This window comes from Barbus barbus (genome assembly GCF_936440315.1).
Source record: "Barbus barbus genome assembly, chromosome: 5".
NCBI classification, from domain to species: Eukaryota; Metazoa; Chordata; class Actinopteri; order Cypriniformes; family Cyprinidae; genus Barbus; species Barbus barbus.
This window is the reverse complement of record NC_136733.1, coordinates 22,604,095-22,626,603: the sequence shown is the minus strand read 5'-3', so window position 1 is coordinate 22,626,603 and position 22,509 is coordinate 22,604,095. Positions and strand designations below refer to the sequence as shown.

The 22,509-nt window shown below is 37.1% G+C and overlaps 1 protein-coding gene across 2 annotated transcripts in view; it reads right to left on the bottom strand.

Moving 5' to 3' along the window:
* The window catches only part of LOC306870094 (EGF-like repeat and discoidin I-like domain-containing protein 3), a 220,377-nt gene that overhangs the window by 34,369 nt on the left and 163,499 nt on the right, over positions 1-22,509 (bottom strand). For both annotated transcript variants that reach the window (XM_079417163.1, XM_079417164.1), the window contains 4 exons: positions 19,944-20,125; positions 5,477-5,632; positions 4,639-4,783; positions 4,045-4,229 (listed from right to left, as the gene is read on the bottom strand). In XM_079417163.1, the coding sequence (XP_079273289.1) occupies positions 4,045-4,229; positions 4,639-4,783; positions 5,477-5,632; positions 19,944-20,125 (668 nt within the window). The remainder of the gene's footprint in view (positions 1-4,044; positions 4,230-4,638; positions 4,784-5,476; positions 5,633-19,943; positions 20,126-22,509) is intronic.

Genomic DNA, 22,509 nt, shown 5'->3' with positions numbered 1-22,509 from the left:
GAAACTTTGCGACAGATGTAAAAGATAATGTTTTTTGTGACTCCTGCCTGTATTTTAATTCGCTAAAACAAACCGCCCGGCAATATAAGAGTTTATTTGCATCAAGTTCCTAAGCCAGCCTAATGCATGTGGGCAAATTAACTTTTCACTTGGAGTCTTAGTCAATATTGACGTGTGCTTGCGGCATGTAAAATGTCTGCTTGACTGAACATGTCAGCATACAGAGACCAAACTGTTTAACAGACTGAAAGTACAAAGATCATTAAAAAACGTTCCCAATAAAGGGCTGCGAGTAACAGCAGCTTTGTTTTCACCAAAATCTATAGACATACAAATAAATGACTTCCAATCGAAACGTGCACCTAAACGCAACTGAGACACTGACAACCTGATGATTTTGATGCAGTGTGATTTAGCACATCAATGGCAGATCCTTGAGATGTGCTCTGTTTGGTCAAAACATCTCTGACGTTACTGCAGTTTGAGAGGTAATTCTTGCTTCTTCAGCACTGCAATTGTCTTGATTTATTAGAATACTTAATTTGTCATTAAGCTTGATTAATTCCATTAATCTATTAAGCCTAAAGTCATTCTGTGATGCCACTGGTATTGATTATTCCATTGGGGCAACCACTGCAGAAGCTCAAAGTTCACCATGGCAACCGACGTTTGAAATGAAAAGTGTCTCCCATTCGCTCAATTTCTGTGATTGCACTGGAGCATTTATTCAGTAATCTCAGGATATTAATCACTTTTAACACCTAATGAGCTAGAAACGTATTCAGATGTGATGTGTAACATCTGCTTATGATCTTTGATGGTAGTTGGGACTTTATGTCTTAAGAGACCCCTTTTAGCTTTTTGACATTTGCATATAATTCTCAGACCTGGCCCCACATTCGACCTTTATATGGGTGCTAAATTGCCAATGGTTGCCCCCCACTGTCAAAAAAATGCTAAACAGACTACTATATTTTCTCTCCATCGGACTTCAAACACATTCCAGAAAACTAAATGACCCTCGATACCAGACACCAACGGCCTGGCTGACCAGTGGACTACCTCCACGATTACAATACACATAACACACACGCATAGAGACATTTCCTTTATTTAGACCATAATTAATCAGTTACAAAGGTATCTGGTATAGGCACGTGTTGTTTGTATGTTTCCTTATTATATTAGCCTAGTGACCACTCGTTATTCGTATTAGTAAGCTCTAAACATTCATATTCAGGTGTATGAATGTATCTCTGGTTTAATATCTTTTAGATGTCTCTTTCTTGATATCAAAATGATCTGCTCTTCATTTCTCAAATGCATCATACTATTTTTACTGTACTGTGGGAAGAATTACACTGAATGAGCAGAACAGTCATAAAACATGCAAATGAGGTGTCAAGTGGGACAAAGAAACACTTTCCCGCTGAAACTATGTGCCCTGTTTTTGGTCAAACTAACCAAAATGGGTGTTACAGGGAAACCAAATAAAACGTCTCCCACACCCAAAAGGCGAGGTCTTCTCTTATATCACATATCACTCTTCACATATCACCTTGGAAATCTCACGACTCCCCTTTCGGGGGGGAGTCTGAGCTTCTGGCAGTTTTAAGTCCAGTAACTTTGTAGATTCACTTCGGACCAATCAACCCATGGCTGGAATGACGAAGCTTTCACTTCTAAAGGAATTCATCAGGAATCTACGCATTATACATGCAGCAGGACACTTTACTCAGCATCAACAAACCAGTGTAAGTAACCACTTGTTAACTATTTAGATGCGCTTCTAGGCTTCGACCCCTCTTAATTAAGGTGATGTGATTCTCTGATGGTTCTAACAGGTTGTGTTTAAGTGATGGGTAAATCCTGCCATTACACTCTACTCTCTTGCGCACAATCGCTCCCCCTCTCTCTCTGGAATGGAATGCTGCTAGTAAGTTATAATGTACAGTTGGGCAAAAAGTATTTAGTCATCCATCAATTGTGCAAGTTCTCCCACTTAAAAAGATGAGAGAGGCCTGTAATTTTCATCATAGGTACACTTCAACTATGAGAGACAGAATGGGGGGAAAGAATCCAGGAAATCACATTGTAGGATTTTTTATGAATTAATTGGTAAATTCCTCGGTAAAATAAGTATTTGGTCACCTACAAACAAGCAAGATTTCTGGCTGTCACAGACCTGTAACTTTTTCTTTAAGAGGCTCCTCTGTCCTCCACTCGTTACCTGTATTAATGGCACCTGTTTGAACTCGTTATCAGTATAAAAGACACCTGTCCACAACCTCAAACAGTCACACTCCAAACTCCACTATGGCCAAGACCAAAGAGCTGTCGAAGGACACCAGAAACAAAATTGTAGACCTGCACCAGGCTGGGAAGACTGAATCTGCAATAGGCAAGCAGCTTGGTGTGAAGAAATCAACTGTGGGAGCAATTATTAGAAAATGGAAGACATACAAGACCACTGATAATCTCCCTCGATCTGGGGCTCCACGCAAGATCTCACCCCGTGGGGTCAACATGATCACAAGAACGGTGAGCAAAACTCCCAGAACCACACGGGGGGACCTAGTGAATGACCTGCAGAGAGCTGGGACCAAAGTAACAAAGGCTACCATCAGTAACACACTACGCCGCCAGGGACTCAAATCCTGCAGTGCCAGACGTGTCCCCCTGCTTAAGAAAGTACATGTCCGGGCCCGTCTGAAGTTTGCTAGAGAGCATTTGGATGATCCAGAAGAGGATTGGGAGAATGTCATACGGTCAGATGAAACCAAAATATAACTTTTTGGTAAAAACTCAACTCGTCGTGTTTGGAGGAGAAAGAATGCTGAGCTGCATCCAAAGAACACCGTACCTACTGTGAAGCATGGGGGTGGCAACATCATGCTTTGGGGCTGTTTTTCTGCAAAGGGACCAGGACGACTGATCCGTGTAAAGGAAAGAATGAATGGGGCCATGTATCTTGAGATTCTGAGTGAAAACCTCCTTCCAACAGCAAGGGCATTGAAGATGAAACGTGGCTGGGTCTTTCAGTATGACAATGATCCCAAATACACCGCCCGGGCAACGAAGGAGTGGCTTCGTAAGAAGCATTTCAAGGTCCTGGAGTGGCCTAGCCAGTCTCCAGATCTCAACCCCATAGAAAATCTTTGGAGGGAGTTGAAAGTCTGTGTTGCCCAGCGACAGCCCCAAAACATCAATGCTCTACAGGAGATCTGCATGGAGGAATGGGCCAAAATACCAGCAACAGTGTGTGAAAACCTTGTGAAGACTTACAGAAAACGTTTGACCTCTGTCATTGCCAACAAAGGGTATATAATAAAGTATGGAGATTTCCTGGGTTCTTTCCCCCCATTCTGTTTCTCATAGTTGAAGTGTACCTATGATGAAAATTACAGGCCTCTCATCTTTTTAAGTGGGAGAACTTGCACAATTGGTGGCTGACTAAATACGTTTTTTGGCCCAACTGTATATAAGAGTATAATATTTTAGTCAAGTAATGGTTTGAAATTTCTATAGTACATTTAACTATTTATTTTTTCTTTCGTAATACTTTTAACATTAAACATTTCATTATGTCAAATTAGTAGATTATAAAGATTACAGCCAGTCTTAAAGTGAAATATGTTTGAATATGAAGTGATGAAAGTGGTATTAAAATGCTTGCCTTGAATGATGGCAAATAGCTCTTGCCTGAAGCCTGAGGTAAGGTGATCGGTTACATTAATGAACAGTGAGTGAGCGAGCAAGGGAGCGAGAGGCTCTAGGGAAAAGGGATAACTGGGATTTCAGTGAAACTTTGATTCTAGGAGCTAAACAGTAGGAATCACAACAAAGCTTTGATCTTTGATGAGGTTATGTGTTAGGGATCATCTGAAAACTGAATATTGTTTAATGTACACCTCTGTGTACCTCTGCAGTTATCATTTTATTACAGCACATTTCAACTTTACATTTAATCATACACAACCAATAACAGTCACAATAATAGTAGTTTGTTCTTAAGCATATTAGGCCATTTATAATAAGCCCTACCTGCAGCCACTGGGACTGGTCACTGTGTCCAGATGTCCAGGCATTGACCTTGCCTTGTTTATCCAGTCTTGCTTTCCCAGGTTCCCAGGTGAACATGTCCATGTTAAGAGTTCTGAAGATGCTGGAGGCTGTGATTTGGTAGTCCTGAATGTGGCCAGACTTCATCCCCATAGGCTCCGAACACCCTGAAGAATTCAAAGGCATGTCATTAGCCTAAAACCGTATTACACTAAAACCAATTTACATGCTGTTACACAATAATGTACGCTGGTTAGTTTCTTTTTTGCAAGGAATACAGGTTATCTGTGACTTGTGTTTAGCTTCATCTAACAAATTGAAGCAAGAATAATAAATGTATCATATAGTAACTATTGACACAATCTGACCAACAAGGGGAATAAAACAATCTTTATTGTTGAGCTGTATAAAATAAATCCACTGAACTGACTAGGAGAAATGGAAAAACTGGCTTCAACCATGTTGTGCTGTGCTTTATTGACAGTCTGGACAATGTTTCACAGGTATAACACACTTTTAAAGTCGCCTTTGGACGTGCTCTCAGAATGATGTATGCTGTCTATTGAGGTGACTCACCCGTGAGCTCACAACCCAGGAGCTCCATGCGAAGAGTGCAGTGTCTCCTGCACACCTGCGGGTAGATCCTCACATACTGAGCCTCGATAGGAGGGGTGAAGGAGTTGGCAAATGGAGTGTTGTTATCAATATTCCCACGGAAGATCTGGAGGGAGAATGTGAGGAGATTTCACAAAACGAGAGAGGTCAACGCTGCACCATTACACTCGCCCCAATTTATTATACTGGTTTTTAATAAAAAGAGTATTTACTTACACCAAATCTAAGTCATTTGTGAAAAATGTTTGAGGTAAAAAGGTCAACACTAGATTAAACTGGACTAGATTTGCATTTCTCGAAGGAAATATCACTACTTGCAAGATAGCAAAAAAAAAAAAAAGAAAGTCTTTTAAGTTTTAAATAAGCTTAGGTTCTGAACAAATAATAATAATAATAAAAAAATAGAACCAATAACAAGTATGCAAAATAGATTTAAAAGAAAATACTGATCACAATTTAGTATGCAAATATTTAGGGTTAGGCTTAGCCATTATCACTTTTGTTTAGAACAAGAATATACAATACTATAATACTATTTTTAATGAAAAATTTCCCTAATAACAAAACAGTGCCTGAAACAATCAAAATAGCAACTACTCAAAGTCATTAGAAGAAATCTGGACACTCTCTAACAGTAAAAGCGATGGCGTCAGAGATGATGGACGCTGTATGTCATCTGAGGCCCCGACAGCTCTCATCAATCCCCTCAGAATACAGCCTGAAAAGGCTGAGGGAGAAGCAAAAGCACATGCTGAGTGACTGATGTGGCTCTTTTTCGCTAATTAAAAAAATGTCTCACTATATCTTCGTCCGTGCCCTTGACTTTGTACGTCCTCCAGGTCTTTCCGTCATCACTGTAGGCTACTTTGTACGACTTAACATATTCTGGGCTCCCGATGCGCTTGGCTCCTTGGGTTATCACTCCTGTGACCCGCATCCTCCTCTGTAGGTTAATCTGAGATAGAACAAAAGAGAGAGAGGAACAGATTCATAGAGAAAGAGAGAGATAGAAACAATCTTCTTTAGTGTTATCTTAGTATTATTTGTTTATATGTGTGATTTATTTTAGTTTTTGTTAATGTAGTACTAGCAAAATAAGACCGGCCAATATATAGTTACACAATAAAGAAATATGGCCGCTGATAGTCACAGACATGCTGAAACACCACCACAACTTATTTTGCATGTGCAATTGTTATTATATTTAAGTTTAATGGACTAAAAAAAACGAAATCTAAGAAATGCCCCAAAAACTCAATTTTCAAATTGCCATTTACTTTATCTGTTTTTGGTCCACAAAGCAAAGCAGAACCGCTGAACACTGAGCAACACTGGGTGACACTCATTTGCTTTGTCTCAGAATGAGTCAGTATTTCTGAACAAATCCTTAAATAAAATGATTTGCTGACTCACCCGTAAAGACACTCACCTGTCACCGCCTATTGGTGTAACGATGTAACTTGCAGAAAGAGTCACTGAAAACCCCCCCCTTATCATTTCACCTTTTAGAGACTTAAGGTCCAGTCACATAAGCAAAATTTCAGTACTATCTTGCTGGTAAAAAGGCATTGTTCACTGAAAACAGTGAACCACCGTTCACACAAAAGTTAAGTACTTTCTGCAAAGTCAATCCTTTTATGTAAAGACATGCAAATTCAATTGCAACCAAAATGTTATTTTTAAATCGTGGTTTGTTCAGGAGTATGCATGCTTTGGAAATATCTGTTGGGTATACTTTATCCTTATAATATGTAAATATACAACAATTTTGCATTCATTTACATAAAAACCTCTTTGTGAATGCCTCCTGCACAATTTGAAATCATTATAGGTTACATTTTGAAATGACACACAATGAAATTTAATTATTAAGCAGCTTGAAACACATTTTGTAACTGTTTTGTACTATAATTATAATACTTTTTCTAGACAAACATTCTCATATTTGGCTGCATACAACAAATGAAAGCAAAATTAATTAAATTCAGATAAAGAGCTTGCACTGGTATTATATATATATATATATATCTATATATATATATATATGAACTAAAAAAGGAACATCAAAGAAAAAAACAGATGTTTGTCATGTAAATCAATTAACTGTTACACAGAGTGAGTTTCCAACACGACTAGAATAGTGTAAACAGAACTTTTCTTTTTACAGTCAACCAACCTTATGTGTGAGGTGAACACCAATCACTGATATCAATATATTGGCCTGTAACAGCCATGCAAATTTGTAATAACGCAGAACTGAAAATAAAGTGGACCCGGAGCACTCTACACACACAAAGCACGCACACCAGGAGATGAGTTCATTTAGAGCATTCACACACAACCCTAACCGCCTTAAAACTAATCAAGTCTCGGCCAGATGCTATGGCAGAAACCATATGTGACTGACAATCAGAGGTGGGTAGTAACGAGTTACATTTACTTCGTTACATTTACTTGAGTAAATTTTTTGGGTAACTAATACTTTTAGAGTACATTTTAAAATGGGTACTTTTACTCTTACTCAAGTATATTTTTAGAGAAAAAACGGTACTTTTACTTCGTTACTGTGGGCGACTCTCCTCTCGTTACTGTATCTTAATGCAATACAAGTTAAAAATGCTTTGGTTTATTCCAAACGCGCCGTCTACTTTTCTCTGGGCTATGAACGATGCCCATTCGCGAATGATTCATTCTTTTGAGTCGATTCTGTTTAAAGGCTTTATCAAACCAGTTGGCAAACCAGTGAATCGGTTCGTGAATCAGTTTGAATGATTCGTTCAGTTCCCTGCCGCACGCGCTGAGTCTCTGAAGCGGTTCTCACTCAGATAACAGAGAGTTTAAGAACATCAAGAGCGCTGAAGACGTGGCTTTGGATCTACAGTCAGGTGAAAGCACATCTGCAAAGGCTTGTTTGCTAGAGCTATATGAAGATCTTTATTAGATGAACACCGCGTGTGCTGTCTACTGTTCCACAGGTATAGGCCACGATACCACTATGACATCACCAGTTTGTTGTACATGTACCTTACATTAAATACAATGTATAATTTATACATTAATAAGCTGTCACAGAGTATGAAACGAACACCCGCGGAACCCGCGTTAGCTCTGCGCAGCGGCGCGCGGCCTGTTCTAGACACAATTCATATTCATATTTTTACAATATTTACGCTTGCAAAAATATAGGCTACATTTGTTTACATTTTGCAGAACAGAAGATCCGTCAATATGCATTTGTTTCGTTATGTTCAGAGCAGTCATGTGAGGCGTTTTCAGAGGTTTCAGTGTCAGAGGTTATAGGATAATACATAATTAATTGACTTTAAAATATAATTTAATTCAGTGATGCAAATTCAGTTTTCGGAGTCATATGATCCTTCAGAAATCATTATAATATATCGATTTATTACCAGTGTTGGAAACAGTTTTGCTGCGTAATATTTTTTGGAACCTGTGACATTTTGTTCAGTATTCTTTGATGAATAGAAAGCTAAAAAGAGCAGCACTGATAATAAATCAACATGATTTCTGAAGGATTATGTGACTCTGAAGACTGGGATAAAGGCTGATCAAAATTCTGATTTGCATCACTGAAATAAATTACATTAAAATATATATATATATATATATATATATATATATATATATATATATATATATATATATTTTGAACGGCAGTGTGTGTGTGTGTGTGTGTGTGTGTCTGTGTGTGTGTATACACATACACATTACATAAATGTAATCTATCTAAATAAAAATAGACTATATTCAGTACCTATATGATCCAAAGTAACTAGTAACTAACTACTTGAGTAGTTTTTTTATCCGGTACTTTTTTACTCTTACTCAAGTAACTATTCAGACTATTACTTTTACTTTTACTTGAGTAAATATTTCTAGAAGTACTTTTACTTTTACTTGAGTACAGTTTTTGGGTACTCTACCCACCTCTGCTGACAATACAAATGGTAATGGAGATATGGACCCTGCTCTCACACAACCTCTTCATCAGTGCAGAAACGACAGCAGAGATCACTTATACTGCAAGAAGAGAGTAATTTATATAAGGTAAACAATGACTAGCCGACAAGTCAACCGCTCTTGCAGACCAGTAGTTGTGGAAGCCCTATAGCCATAATTTCCATTTCGAAAAGTTGTCAAAAACTGTTTCTACTACACCCTTTCAGTTCTTGATTTCATAGTCACTTGTTCGTTAAAGCCAAGCCCTGTTTCATTATACATTCCTAGGAAACCCAAGAAAAGAGAGCAAACTCAAGGAAGAGATCTGGCTGATTAAGCTTTGTCATACATCCACAGACCATCCTTTGAATTTTTGAATGTATTGTGTTTGACAAACTACAGCTGTAATATCACATGCTTATCCACATAGCTTTGCAGTTTATCTTTAAAGTAGGGGTCTACCGAAAAAATACAAAGCTGACCTTTGTAAAAAGGAAACCTGCCATACAGATTTTTTTGTAATTTATGTAATATGAATGATCCTTTCAGGAATCCACTGATTCTACTTGAGATGCATTTTCAGTATTTTAGCAAGTATTTTGAGCTCTGCACATAGCTACAGGCCTCTGGTTTTAAAGTAGGCCACACAACCTGACAGCCTTCTGGGAGTTTCTTAGATTCTTCTTATTGATTCTGATTCTTACCAATTCTCAGATTTCGATTCCAATGTGGTAAAAAAAAAAAAAAAATGAAGTCAAACACATAGATATCAAACATATGTTTTTTGTGCCTCTTTTTGCAAAACATTTAATTGCTACTGAATACCAAGAATAAAATCAGTCGGCTGCATAAAAGTGGACTTGAATAAAAGCTGTTTGTGTGCAAAATACAGCTGAATGTTTCTGGATAAATTCTGACTTTTTTATAATGCAGGTTGTTGTTCTCGCACAATTCTGAAGAAAAAAAAAAAATATTAGACAACACAATTTCATGGCATTTATGAATGGAATTATTCAATGACTCACTCAAGATTTACTTGTTTCATTAATAAAATCAGTATTTTTGAATTAATCTCTTGAATGAATGATTCAAAGACAAATACTTTTGTAACAGCCCCTTTTCGCCAGCTAAAAAAAAGAAAGAAAGAAAAAAAGATGTGCACACAGGAATTGATAGGTGGAATTGACATTTCAATTTTACAACAAGCATCCGATTCCTGACCTTATGTATCTGATTCTGGAACTGGAATTGATTTTTGATTCCCAACCCTATGAACAGTAAACACTGAGGGAACCGACTGTGTCAGTCAACTCTAAAACCTGCCCTTCACAGGAAAGTAGCTGGACTGGCAAAGACTCCTAATGTGTCCTTCCACTGCCACTGTCATGTATTCAGTCCACTGTGCAAACAAATCAATAATCAACATTCAAGTGTGTGATACACTGTGACTGTTGGGTAAATATATTTATGTGCAACTTTTGCCACTGATGCAGCTTCTATGCAGTGTAAATTGGCTCTAGACAGACAAGTTTAAACAACATAATTGGCTCATCACTTCACCCCATCTTCACTTCGTGCTACCGTTGTCAGTTTGCTCTTCCACAGCAGGGCACATCCTCAATGTTAGCGTTAATCTGAAGTACAACTGAACCTGCTGTGGGAGGGATTACGTGCCCACAGGGACAAACACCATGCCAAGCCAAACTGTTGTGTGGGTCACAGCTCAGCGCAGAACAGCTCTGGTATAACAGACACTATCACTCAAATTTAAGTGCTTAGTGGGAGAACAATAAAAAAGTCTGAAATAAGATTATGTAAAACAGTGATTCTCATCTGCTTTTGCCTCAGGACCTAGAATTTTCATTGGACATCAGATGGTAACCCAACAACACTACAAATATGATTTATTGGATATAATGAAGAAACAAATAACCTCAAAACATTAAATTGATTAACATTACCCTGAGCACAAGAAAGGGCATAATTATATGTCATCAATTATACTCATCTAACTTGTTTTTCTGCGGTTCGGCCGGTTTCTAGGCGGGCCAGCTGATGTTTAACTTGGCCACCGCACGAGTAACCACGTCCACGAGCTCCTCATACTGGGGCGACTGAGGGTGCGAAACCTCATCGACGCTCTCCAAATCAACCTCCTCGGAGGAAGATAGGAGAAGCGTCGAGTCGCCTCCCTGGGGGGAAGAAACCACAGGCCGCTGGGTCTGATAGGCGGGGAAGGAGATAGGGACTAGCCCGTCTCCATTCCCTCTAGCAGATCCACCTGCGAACCCCACGAGCGCAGCCGCCGCTCCGCCTCGGCGGCAGCAGGACCAGCACCGCAGGGAACGCTGGCGAAGGCTCCCTCGCGAAAGAGAGCTTTCCGGGAGCGAAGTACACGCAGCGAGAGATGCTCACAATGTGCTCTCTCGAGAGCCGACTCTGCGTGACTTGATCCCAAGCAGACCACACACAGAATGTGAGTATCCCCCGCAGTGATGTAGCGTCAGCAAGGGGTAACACACGGTCTGAAATGTGATCTGCTGTCGCCCAAGTGCTTTGTCTTCTGAGCACTCTTTGACATGTTTATAGTGGAGCTTATAATGTGTTATACGAGACAAAAAACACTAAATAAGACTCACAACATGAGATGACAATACACACAGACAGAGAGGTGGTTGCTGAATGACAAAAAACAAAAGCCGGTTCCACTGCACGTGCTTTTATGCTTCCCAGTCGGTGACGTCACCTGCCTATGACGTCTCGCCATTCCATTGGACAGATTACACACGTGGTTCAGAGCGCGGTCACGCTGAAGGCACGCTTGAGTTCCTGGAAGGGAACTTTACTTTAACCCTTAAAATTGACTTAAACCCTTTGATTATTTATTATTATTATTATTATTATTATGGCTCACTTATTTTAATTATTAACATAATTTGGTAAATGCATAAGCAACAGCAGAAATGTACAGTAAGTTACAATTAAAAAAAATACGATTACCCTACTATTACCCTAACCACAACAACATACAGTAATGTTATTATATTCCTTAAGCATAATGATATGCATAACAAATGGAATAATATAAAATAAAATGCAATAATATATATATATATATATATATATATATATATATATATATATTTTTTTTTTTTTTTTTTTTAAACAGCAGTCACTTACCAGCCTAAAATTTGAACCAAATGTTAAACATTACTTATAGCCGTGATGACAGGCGACACAATGACACACACATTTATTGTAGACTTTTATTGGATGCATGGTCTTAAGCAATAAAAATATGTTTTCTTCCTCCCTTTTAGAGCCACTTTATTTTGCAGTCCTAACCATGCACGATTATATGGTTTGTTACATTTTACAGTATATTTTGCACCCAGCATTGTTTTCTGTCCCTGCTGTTTGTGACCCTATCAGAGCAAACCTGACAGCCATTTTTGGGGTCAAGACCCACCAGTTGAGAGCCACTGATGTAGCAAATACATGCAGTAGAATGCAAAAGACTAAATCAGCTTCCTTTACACACTTCCAGCATACACCAGAGAGAGAGAAACACTAATGTCCTTCTTGCATGGCTTCATGACAGGGGGGAGACCGAGAGCAATATGGAAATGAGCGCATGCTGATGCTCGACTCACAGCCTGTGTTCCTGCTGTCTGAACGCATACACGTGTATTAATGCATACACTTGCACACATATGGCACAACCCCATCCATCACACTCTACATATGTATACATAAACCGTTATCGTTGAGAAAAGCGGTGATATGCACGTAATGAGCCTTTCAAAATAACTCCCACACTATTCCTCAGCATAACTCCTCTGTCTAACTAATGGAGAAATGCTCGGAGACCCAAGACTAAGTTAAGGCGTTTACTCAGCCTTCAAACAGCGAGTGAGAGCAGTCAGTCAAGTCTTTTTTTTCCCCAGAGGTAAAAAGCTGTCTGAGAGGCTCCTGAGGGATGGGGCGTGGAGTGAAGCTGAGTACTCAGAGTGTGGAAGGGAAGAGGAAAACAGCTCAGGCTTGTAGACAGACACCCATGAAATGGGGGCAAAGTAATAGTCATAATACAGGGTTTAAAATGATTTGCTATCACTGAGTGGGGAATGAGTGGGTGCGTGTTGCTTCACAGTCAGCTACACTTGATGACAGCTAATTCACTATCCTACTGTGTGTGAGCAATGGGCTGGGATTTTGAGGGGCCACACAAATCATGAGCTGAATTCGTTCTTCTAGCCTTTAAGTCTCTGAACTGAAGATGTATCAAAAACTCACTAAACCACTGACAGCGGCTACAGCACATGCTGGGAGAACACGTCAAGTTTTTGAAAGAACAATCACTTTATGAATTTCTATAGCGCTGTTGAGAAATCTTGTCATTTGAAATGTTTGTGGGCTTGTGCGGTAATTAGAAATAACAGTAATTTGCACATTACTGACAGAAATTTGCTTGCGTTACTCAAGAAATTCAACTGTAAATATTCAAAATAGTCTTTGATTTATCAAGATATTATATAGTATTTTTTCCCTAAATGTTAGGACTGGGATTTATGAAAATGGCATGCTGCAATATTACTGTTTGTGTAAAATGTGTATATACACATTTACATAAATGTGTATGTAAATCATAATAATAATAATAATATTTATTTATTTATTTTACACATTAAATGCAGCTCAACATATAATCAAAATATACTCTGATGCCAGATTTATTTGTTATGGATAATATTAGAATTCATGCCTCACAATATATTTCATTCATTAATTAATTCGTTAATTTATTCATTCATTCATTCATAAATAAATAAATAAATAAATAAATAAGCATCACCACATGCTAATTGAGCGAATGTAAATTTAGAAAAAGAAGAAGAAAAATCTAAATCCACATACTGTTACTGCATTTTAAAATTACACCTACTGTGATATAATATTCTGGTCACATAGCCCACACATAATGCTAATTATACACCAGTCAATCTCAATCTTTCCTTTCATAGACTTGCACGAGACAAAAACAGGGGTGACCAATTAAAGCCGCGCGACTAAAAGGCCATGACTAGGTGATACTTCATGCTCATAATGGCCACAGATGCTGGAGTCACTTCATCTAATGGAGATGCACACTGGTGCCATGTGTGGAGGCGCCACTGGAAACATCTGGCATGACAATATTTGTCAGTTTTGCGGAAATTGATTTAGTTGCGAAACGGTGGACATAAAATGGCTGTAATTCCCAATGGCCGTTTATCAGCCTGACACCCAATCACGCAAGAGTCGTTCACCAATCATGATCTCAATTCTCCAGCCACTGACAGGGTTTTTAAGTTGTTGTGGTGGGTGGTAGGAGAAAGAGAGTCCTGCACAGACATAAACAGACACACACAGAGACTCACACACCAATGCAACTACAATGATTGCAGAAATGAAATGTATCTACCTTCATGAACACAGAGCTCAGTTTAATAACACCTAAAACATGGATTTTTATTTATTTATTTATTTGGTTTATTTTTCCTCTGTAAATAGTCTGTAAATTACAGGTCTTGAGTCTTCCATTCATTTTTTTTTAGTTCATATTGTTTTTTTAAAAAAAATCTGCAATCTGGCCACAAATTAACTTATGTGATGCAATATGTTCATCGTTACATTTAATGTGTAGATTATATAAATTTGACTGACACTGTATTATATCCACACTGTAAATGCAAATTTAGCAAAAATGCAAAAAATATTTCTGAAAGATCATTTGACACTGAAAATTTGATAAATGGCTGCTGAAAATAATCAGCTTTGCCATTACTGGAATGAAAAAATGCATTATAAAATGCATTAAAATAGAAAAGTTTTTTTTTTTTAAACTGCAATAATACTTTACACGATTACTGTTTTTTTTCTGTATTTTTGATCAAATAAATGCAGCCTGGGTGAGCATAAGAGACTTTCACAAACTTTTGAAAGGTATTATATGTTTGGGTTGTGTCTGAGAGTGGTATTCTGTTGCTGTGTGAACGATTAACACTTTCTGTCTTCCATCTAGACAGTGGCTTGGCTTACAGCCTTGCTCATTAACTCGTAATGAACTATGACTCATCTCACGCAGGCTTGCAGGAGTGAACTTCACCACTTCAAAAGTGGTTAACCAGCCTATTAAGCCTATACTATGACACAATCTGCTGAGTCACGCACAGCCATAATTATCCCACCTCAAACATTCAGGCTTTTCTCTGCGATTAGCGCAATTTTAGAGATTTCACAGTGTGCTACCTTTTTACCAATAGCATCATCCCTCAGGATTTAGTCACTGGTGTCTGCAGGGATGATCTGAAAATGACACACTATATGTATTTTTTTGTTTATTTATTTTTTAGTAAGAGAAACATTTAAGGCATGAATGTAAGTGTTGGATGAAAAACAGACTTTAGGTAATAATAATGTAATGTGATTTTCACTAATTTGTCCCATAACAAAGGTTTTTAGATAAGTGTGCAATTAAAAGTTGACTGCTGGGTGATTGGTTAAAATACCAAGAGAGGAAGAAAAACAGAAAGATATGCCTCAAATTTAAGCCATCCTTAAAATTTGTTGAGGACCAAAATATCTGTACTGTGTCTCATAAACACTATAAGGAAAGGTGTGTGTGGGGGGGATCATACTCAATGAAATTTGACATTAGGCACAGGGGGTCTATCAGATTTCACCAAGATTCACCCACTTGCACATTTTTGGCCTTGACACTGAATCAAAGGAGCATGAGTGTTTTTGACAATGTGGTTAATATACTCAAAACTGACAGCAGTTACAAATTTCTACCTTAAGATACTTGAATTAGTCATGTAGTTGCAATATTTGAAAAGATAAACTGAGGATAAACTACATAAAGTGACTCTGACAGGTTACACTAAAACATGCCTGGCAAGGATAAGTACTGATATTTTCTAACGAAAGCCTTGGATGTTACAGTAAAGAACTTAAATGAATGATGAGATTCAGGGAATTGAGGAGACGTGACAAATCCTGTTCCCCCTCAAGAAATGAAATAAATAAAAGAATAAAGCATGCTGCTGAGAATTCCGCTTCCTTCATGTCCAAAAGTGCCACTTCTTCAGTTATGAAATCTCACGCTTTTGTCCACTATGGGCTTAAATAAATTTCCCAAGTGTGTCACAAAGCAATTTCACACAACTGAGAAAGTCAAGATGCAAGTGCTACCGACAAATCTGCTACTTCTACCCTCACAGAAATCCATGTCTACCCCTAGCTCATTCTCTATATTTTTATAAACAAATACACCTGTTAGAATTTGTTTAAAAGAAATTAATTATTTTATTAAGCAAGAATGCATGCATTACATTGATCAAACGTGATAGTAAAAGACAGTAATAATGCTATGAAATATTTATATTTTTAAATAAAAGCTATTCTTTTGAACTTTCCATCAAAGAAGCTTGAAAAAAATGTATGACCGTTTCCACAAAAATATTAAGCAGCACAACTGATTTTAACCTGGATAACCAAATCAGCATATTAAAATGATTTCTGAAGGATCATGTGACACTGAAGTCTGAAGTAACGGCTGCTGAAAATTCAGCTTTACCATCACAGGTGTAAATTTCACAATATTACTGTTTTTACTACATTTTCTGATCAAGTAAATTCATCCTTATTGAGCACAAGAGACTTAAGTGTTATTAAAACAGTGGATTTTTAATTTCTAGTGTTTATGGGCATCACTTTGCTATAAAACTGATAGACAGTTGGAGTGCACAGATGTGCTGGTAACTGATATCACAAAATGGCAAAAGTATAATTTATGAATATATGCATTCGGTTATACACCAACAATTTAAGAGTTTTTACAATTTAGATCAATAATGTACAGATCCCATGAACAGCTCATTACATCCAAGCCAAAAATGAAATGTGAGCAATAATATAACAATTAGGAATTAAATTAGATTATAATTAATGACACTAAAACGTAAAGTCCTAAATAGACAGTAATTTGAGGGAGTGCTCATTCTCATTCATCAGTTTAAGTTCTCAAATGAATTTTGGAATGGAACTTTATTCCAAAACTTTATCCCTACATCTGCTACTGTCAGTCCTGGGATTTTATAGCTCAGTGGATATGCATGGATCAACAGCTTAATCATAAAGATGAATCGCTGGTTTACAGATAACATTTTGCTTTGAGTATGAGACTTTTGGATCCTAATCCACTCCATCCAACATAATTCTGCATATTAATAAAACAAGTGGTGGTGACATGTCCCCACCACCCCCACCCTAAATGACGCTAGTATTTGCATTTTATTCACCACTACAGAACCCGATGTCTTGAAGACAGTAAGAAACGGAGGTAGAAATTAAAGAAAAGAATGACAGTGAAGAAAAAGGATGTTAACGAGAGACAGACTAACAGACACACTGCATGTCATCTCTAATTTAAATGACTAGAGCTGAGGAGAGGTCATGTGGCAACTACAACAGCATATCGCCTTAATATGGCTTAATCTGTTTTTTTTTTTTTTAATAAACCTCTCTGTGTTCTAACCCAGCAGCTTCACAGCACCAAAAGCTTCATCCCAAGAGGCATCCTTAAAGTCAAACAAACTCCCTAAATACTTTAGATTTCTCCCTTTTTACTATTTTCCCCTCCCTGTCTCCCTTTCTAGTTCTCTCTTCACTCATAATCCTCGCTCTTTACCTGTGAGCAGCTAGCGGTGTACAAACAGTGGTTAACTTACGCTCTCAAGTCTGCAGTCAGACTCGCCCTATTATTTCTTTCTTCAGCTGAATTTCATCTCAGCTCCTCACAGAGGTCAGAGTTTTACACTACACTAGCGAACAAACTACCTGCTGAATATCAGTTCAATGAAGGATCCAATTCAGTCGCTCTTTCTTTTACAAGCAGGCATTTAAAGAATAAATCTCAGGCTGACATGAGGTTACTCATCGTAAAACTAGAGGTAAATGGACTGAGACTTCTATCCACGGTGATTGCCTGTATTATCAATCAAATGTACTCTGCTGAAGAAACTGCATATGAATACTAAACCATCCACTGAAGAAACTCAAAGAAATTGATTGATACACAAAGATGTAAGCCTGCCATCACCATCAATCAGTGGTAATGGACTAACATGAAGTGGTTCTGTGAATGGACAATGCTTTTGAAATGTTTCTGAATACAGACAGCGTTGCAGCCAATGAGAACATTTGTTAGAAAAACAACTGTTTTGATGGCGGGTAACGGGTAGATCTTACTAAATTCCGAGCTTGAAGAAAACAAAAACAACAACAACAGCAACCAAAACAGCATAAACTGTCACCAGCATGTTATGTTATGTTATATTTGCTGGTGTTTTGGTATTTAAAAAAGGCTTCTTGACTGCATTAACCACTTAGAAACTGCTGTTTCAGCAGCCAGCACCTCCATAAAAAGATAGAGAAAAATTGTTTAGCAGTAAACAACAATCCTGGGGCCCGTTTCAGAAAGGAGGTTAAGTGAAAACTATAGTCGTAAGTTCCATTGAACTCTATTGGTAGCGATGGAACTTGCGACCATGGTTGCTTTTGGGAAACGCACCCCTGGTCGGGAGCAGATTTTCTTTGCTAAACCCAGAGTTTCTTTCGGTCTCCACCCCCCTTTTCAAAGCGTAAGCGATGTTTAAATACCTTATTCGTTCATTCACGCTGCAAAAATGCTTTTCGTACTGAGTACTTTTGTGTTATTTCAAGTACAAATATCTAAAAATGATTTTGTTAAGATGCATTTTCTATAGATGAAAAATGGTCTAAGATATTTACTAGTTTCCCGGGGGATTTTCCTTTTAGGTGCATTTTTCGTAAACGTAAAATTGTCCACCATAGGATAAGAAAAATTATCTTAATGCAAACGGAAACAAGAATATTTTAAATTTCTCACCCCACTAGCAGATAATTTGCAAAATAAGAAAAATGCACTTAAATTAATTTTTCCCTTCATGGAAACAAGACTAAATACCTTATGTTATTTATAATTTTTTTATGTTATCTATTTATTTAGCCATATTTACATGCATGTTTATTTGAGTGGTACCATTTTAAATGGTAGTTATCTTTAAAACATCGGAGATGCAGAGCATATTAGTAAGGCCGCTGTATGCAGACCGATAAAGAACTCATTCTCACACTCATTCTGAGAATTTGTTTCCTGAGCACAAATATGTAGTAGCTACGGGATGCTATAACCACCACCACAGCTGATAAATAAACACAAACTATTCCAATTGCTTTTGGTTATCTTTATTTTCTACAAATACAACAGCAACAGTTATTCTTTTTCCTTTTGGATTTTAAAATTCTTCCAATATTTGACCATCATCTCTTCATCTGTCAGTGGTGCTGGTGTAGGTCCCCCCCTCACGTTTTGCGACCCTCTGCCTTCTTGCTGTCGACTGAGTACAAGTCAGTAGTTAATTTTATTACTCTAATTGTAACAGGTTGGATTAGATAATATTTAATTATGTGAAAAGAGAGTTAGACTATGTGGAAAAAGCTGAAGTGCATTGAAATAGACACAAAATTATATTTTAATGTCAAATGTTTGTAAAGTCATTTTAACCTACACCCATGAACCCTTTATGCTTAAAGCATTACCTTGATTGAATTGTGTTTTTATACTTCATTTTTAGCTGCTGCCACTTTCTTATTTTTTTCTTTTTCCTTTTTTTTTTCCATGGGATACCATTAAAATGAATACACAAAATAATTTATAGTTTTTCACCTCTGATATTATAACAGTTATTAAGCTATTAACAGTTAAAAATTAAACTTAGGCATTGACGGAAGTACGCAGGCGTCTTTTTGTCGGGTGCTGTTGCCATGGTGAATCGTAATTTCAGAGCTCCGCTGATCATGACTTTTCATAGTTATGGTGCACGCGCTAAACTCAGAGTCAGCCTACTCAGAGTTGAATGAACTAACACAATTCAGTCGTGCTGAAACCGAAAACTCTGAGTTTCCCATCTCACGATAAGTCAACACAGAGTTCAAGTTTAAACTCAGAGTTGGTTGAACCTCCTTATTGAAACGGGCCCCTGGTCGACCAGCACTAATTATTATTAGTAATTCTCTTTGAAAGTTTTATATATGTATTTCTACAATGCTTTAGCAATATATACTGAAATATGTAAACATACAACCTACAATACTCTATCACTGATCATTATTTTCAGATAAACAGGCTGACTGTTGATGGATCTTCATCCAGACTTAATCTGCCCGTGTCGATCGGTTACCTGAATCCAGGGCCATCTGTCATTCTCGGCTGCGGTCCAGGCGTTCACAAGACCCTTCTTATTCAGCCGGGCAAAGTACGGGTACCATTTCTGGAGGCCGAAGAGAGCTCGGTGAGTGGAGGAGGCCGTTATCTGCTGGTTGGAGATGATTCCACCCTCCATGCCAAGTGGACCGGAACATTCTGCTCAATACACAACGACACAAATGGAAAGATTAGACTTACAGGGTACAGACAAACGCAAGCATGGTTCAACTTTGCAAATCAAGGTTTTGACAAATGACAACAGCTCTCAGTACAAACTTATTATTTGCACATCATTATTTTTAGATTTTCTGTAGAGGTATCATTACTACAGGCCAAAGTATAGAATAATAGTCTGCATTTATTTGATCAAACATACAGTAAAACTTCAATACTGTAAAATATTAAAACAATTTTAAAAAGAGCTATTTTCTATTTTAAATTGCAGTTTATTCCTGTGACAGCAAAGCTGAATTATCAGCAGCCATTACTCCATCTATTCAGCAAAGACACATGAAATTACATTGAAAGTGACAGTAAAGACAATTATAATCCTTCAAAAAATGACTGAGCACAAAATCAGCATATTAGACACTGAAGACTGGAGTAATGACTACTGAAAATATAGCTTTGCCATCACATCAATAAATTACATTTCAAAACACAATACAAAGGTATTTTAAATTGTATTAATATTTCACAATGTACTGTTTTTTTAATCAAATAAATGCATCATTGGTGAGCTTAAGAGACTTCTTTCAAAATAATAATAATAATAATAGTAATACATTTTTACATAATACATTCTGACCGGCAGTGTATACCCTGATAAAGACACATACAAAATAAGTATATTTAATGTAGACTTTATTGACACTGTGTATAAACGTGCCTAAAACACCAACAGGACATGGCCATTTATGCATTAAGCTACTCTTCCACTGCCTCCATGCTGTCTGTGATGCTTCCTTGGCCCAGTCTATGTCCTTGTTACAATCACTCTGGGAATCACTATCCTTGCTTGTATGCTACTCCGACATCTCTCCAATGGACACAGTGTCTTCCTCTTCTATTACAAAAAATATTTCCTTTCATTTAGCCTCTGAGCTGATTTCCAATATCCCACCTGGGGCCATGATTCCACCCTCAGGAATACCGATTTGCATGTTGTTTTTATTAAGGGCAATACTGGCCTTGGTGTTCTCATTTTCAAAATATTAAAGCTCATAACAAGCCACACTGCAAGTGAACATGTTTCCATACACTTCTTCAAAAGTGTGATTTGTTTCAAGGCTCTCTTTCAAAAAGAGTGTTTCAGAGGCATGTCTCTTATTTTTAAAGTCAGCATGGTGTTTTCACAGGCTGCACACCTGCTTGTGCTTAAATACCTAGCTGTGTGAACATTTAATTGGTGAAGCATGAATTCCATTGAAATGCAATGCAATTATATATTCTACAAGTGTCAAAAAGACTCAGTTTTTATCTGTTTTTAGCTTTTTTTTGGCATCTTGCCTCAAAGACATCTCCTCTTTCTCATTTGTCGAATAAATATGCATGTAGGTTATTTTTTTGTAAAGCGTCAAAATTGGTTAAACAGGTCAAATTCTAAAATATTCCAAACCATTTATTTACTTATTTTTTAGTTTTTACTGCTAAAATTTTGCTGAAAAGCCTATAAAAACTGTTTATTGGCTACATATGTGGCAACAAATTTTATTAAAAATACTGTAAAACAGTAATATTGTGAAACATTATTGCAATTCAGATAATAATAATAATAATAATAATAATAGTTAATTGTGACATTGCAGAGTTTAAATATATATCTTTATAATTGAAATATAAATCTTTTAACAACATAAATGTTTCTACTGTTAATTTAGTGTATCCTTGCTGGATTAAATCATTTCTTTCCTTCTTTCTTTCTTTCTTTCTTAAAATAATAGACCCCAGACGTTTGACTGCTTTAGTTTACAGTATGTGGTAAACCTATTTGTGCACTATAAACCTGCATCTCTCTTTTTTGTCCCACTGGAATTACTAAGACATTCAGTGCCTCTTTAGCACTTACATCCTTACAAAAAACATCCCTCTTTCTGCTGCATACAACTGAACCTTGTCCATTCCCATTTAAAAAGGTTCCAGCAATTAATCACCCATCTAACAAATGAATATCGGAATGTTGAGTCATCATCCTTAAAATGAACTTCCTTCCTTCTGGGAAAGAGAGGATGTTTGTGAGTTTGTTCACTTAACATTGAAATGTGCAAAGACATTCCACCATTACCTCCAGTGTTCAGAGTTATGAGACCTTTTCAATTATTCAAGCACTTGGTTTATTCTATAAAAATATGTATGTAAAAAAAAAAAAGTCTAATTAAATGTTAATTTCATTAAGGAATTATTTTTTTTGCAAAAAAAAAATAATTTGCATGAATTTTAAAATGTAGTTATATGCTAAAAATCAAAACAGAAAAATAAAATCAAACTGTGGAGGAAAAAAAATGCAGTGTTGTAAGAAACATGGCTCGGCTGCTGCTATA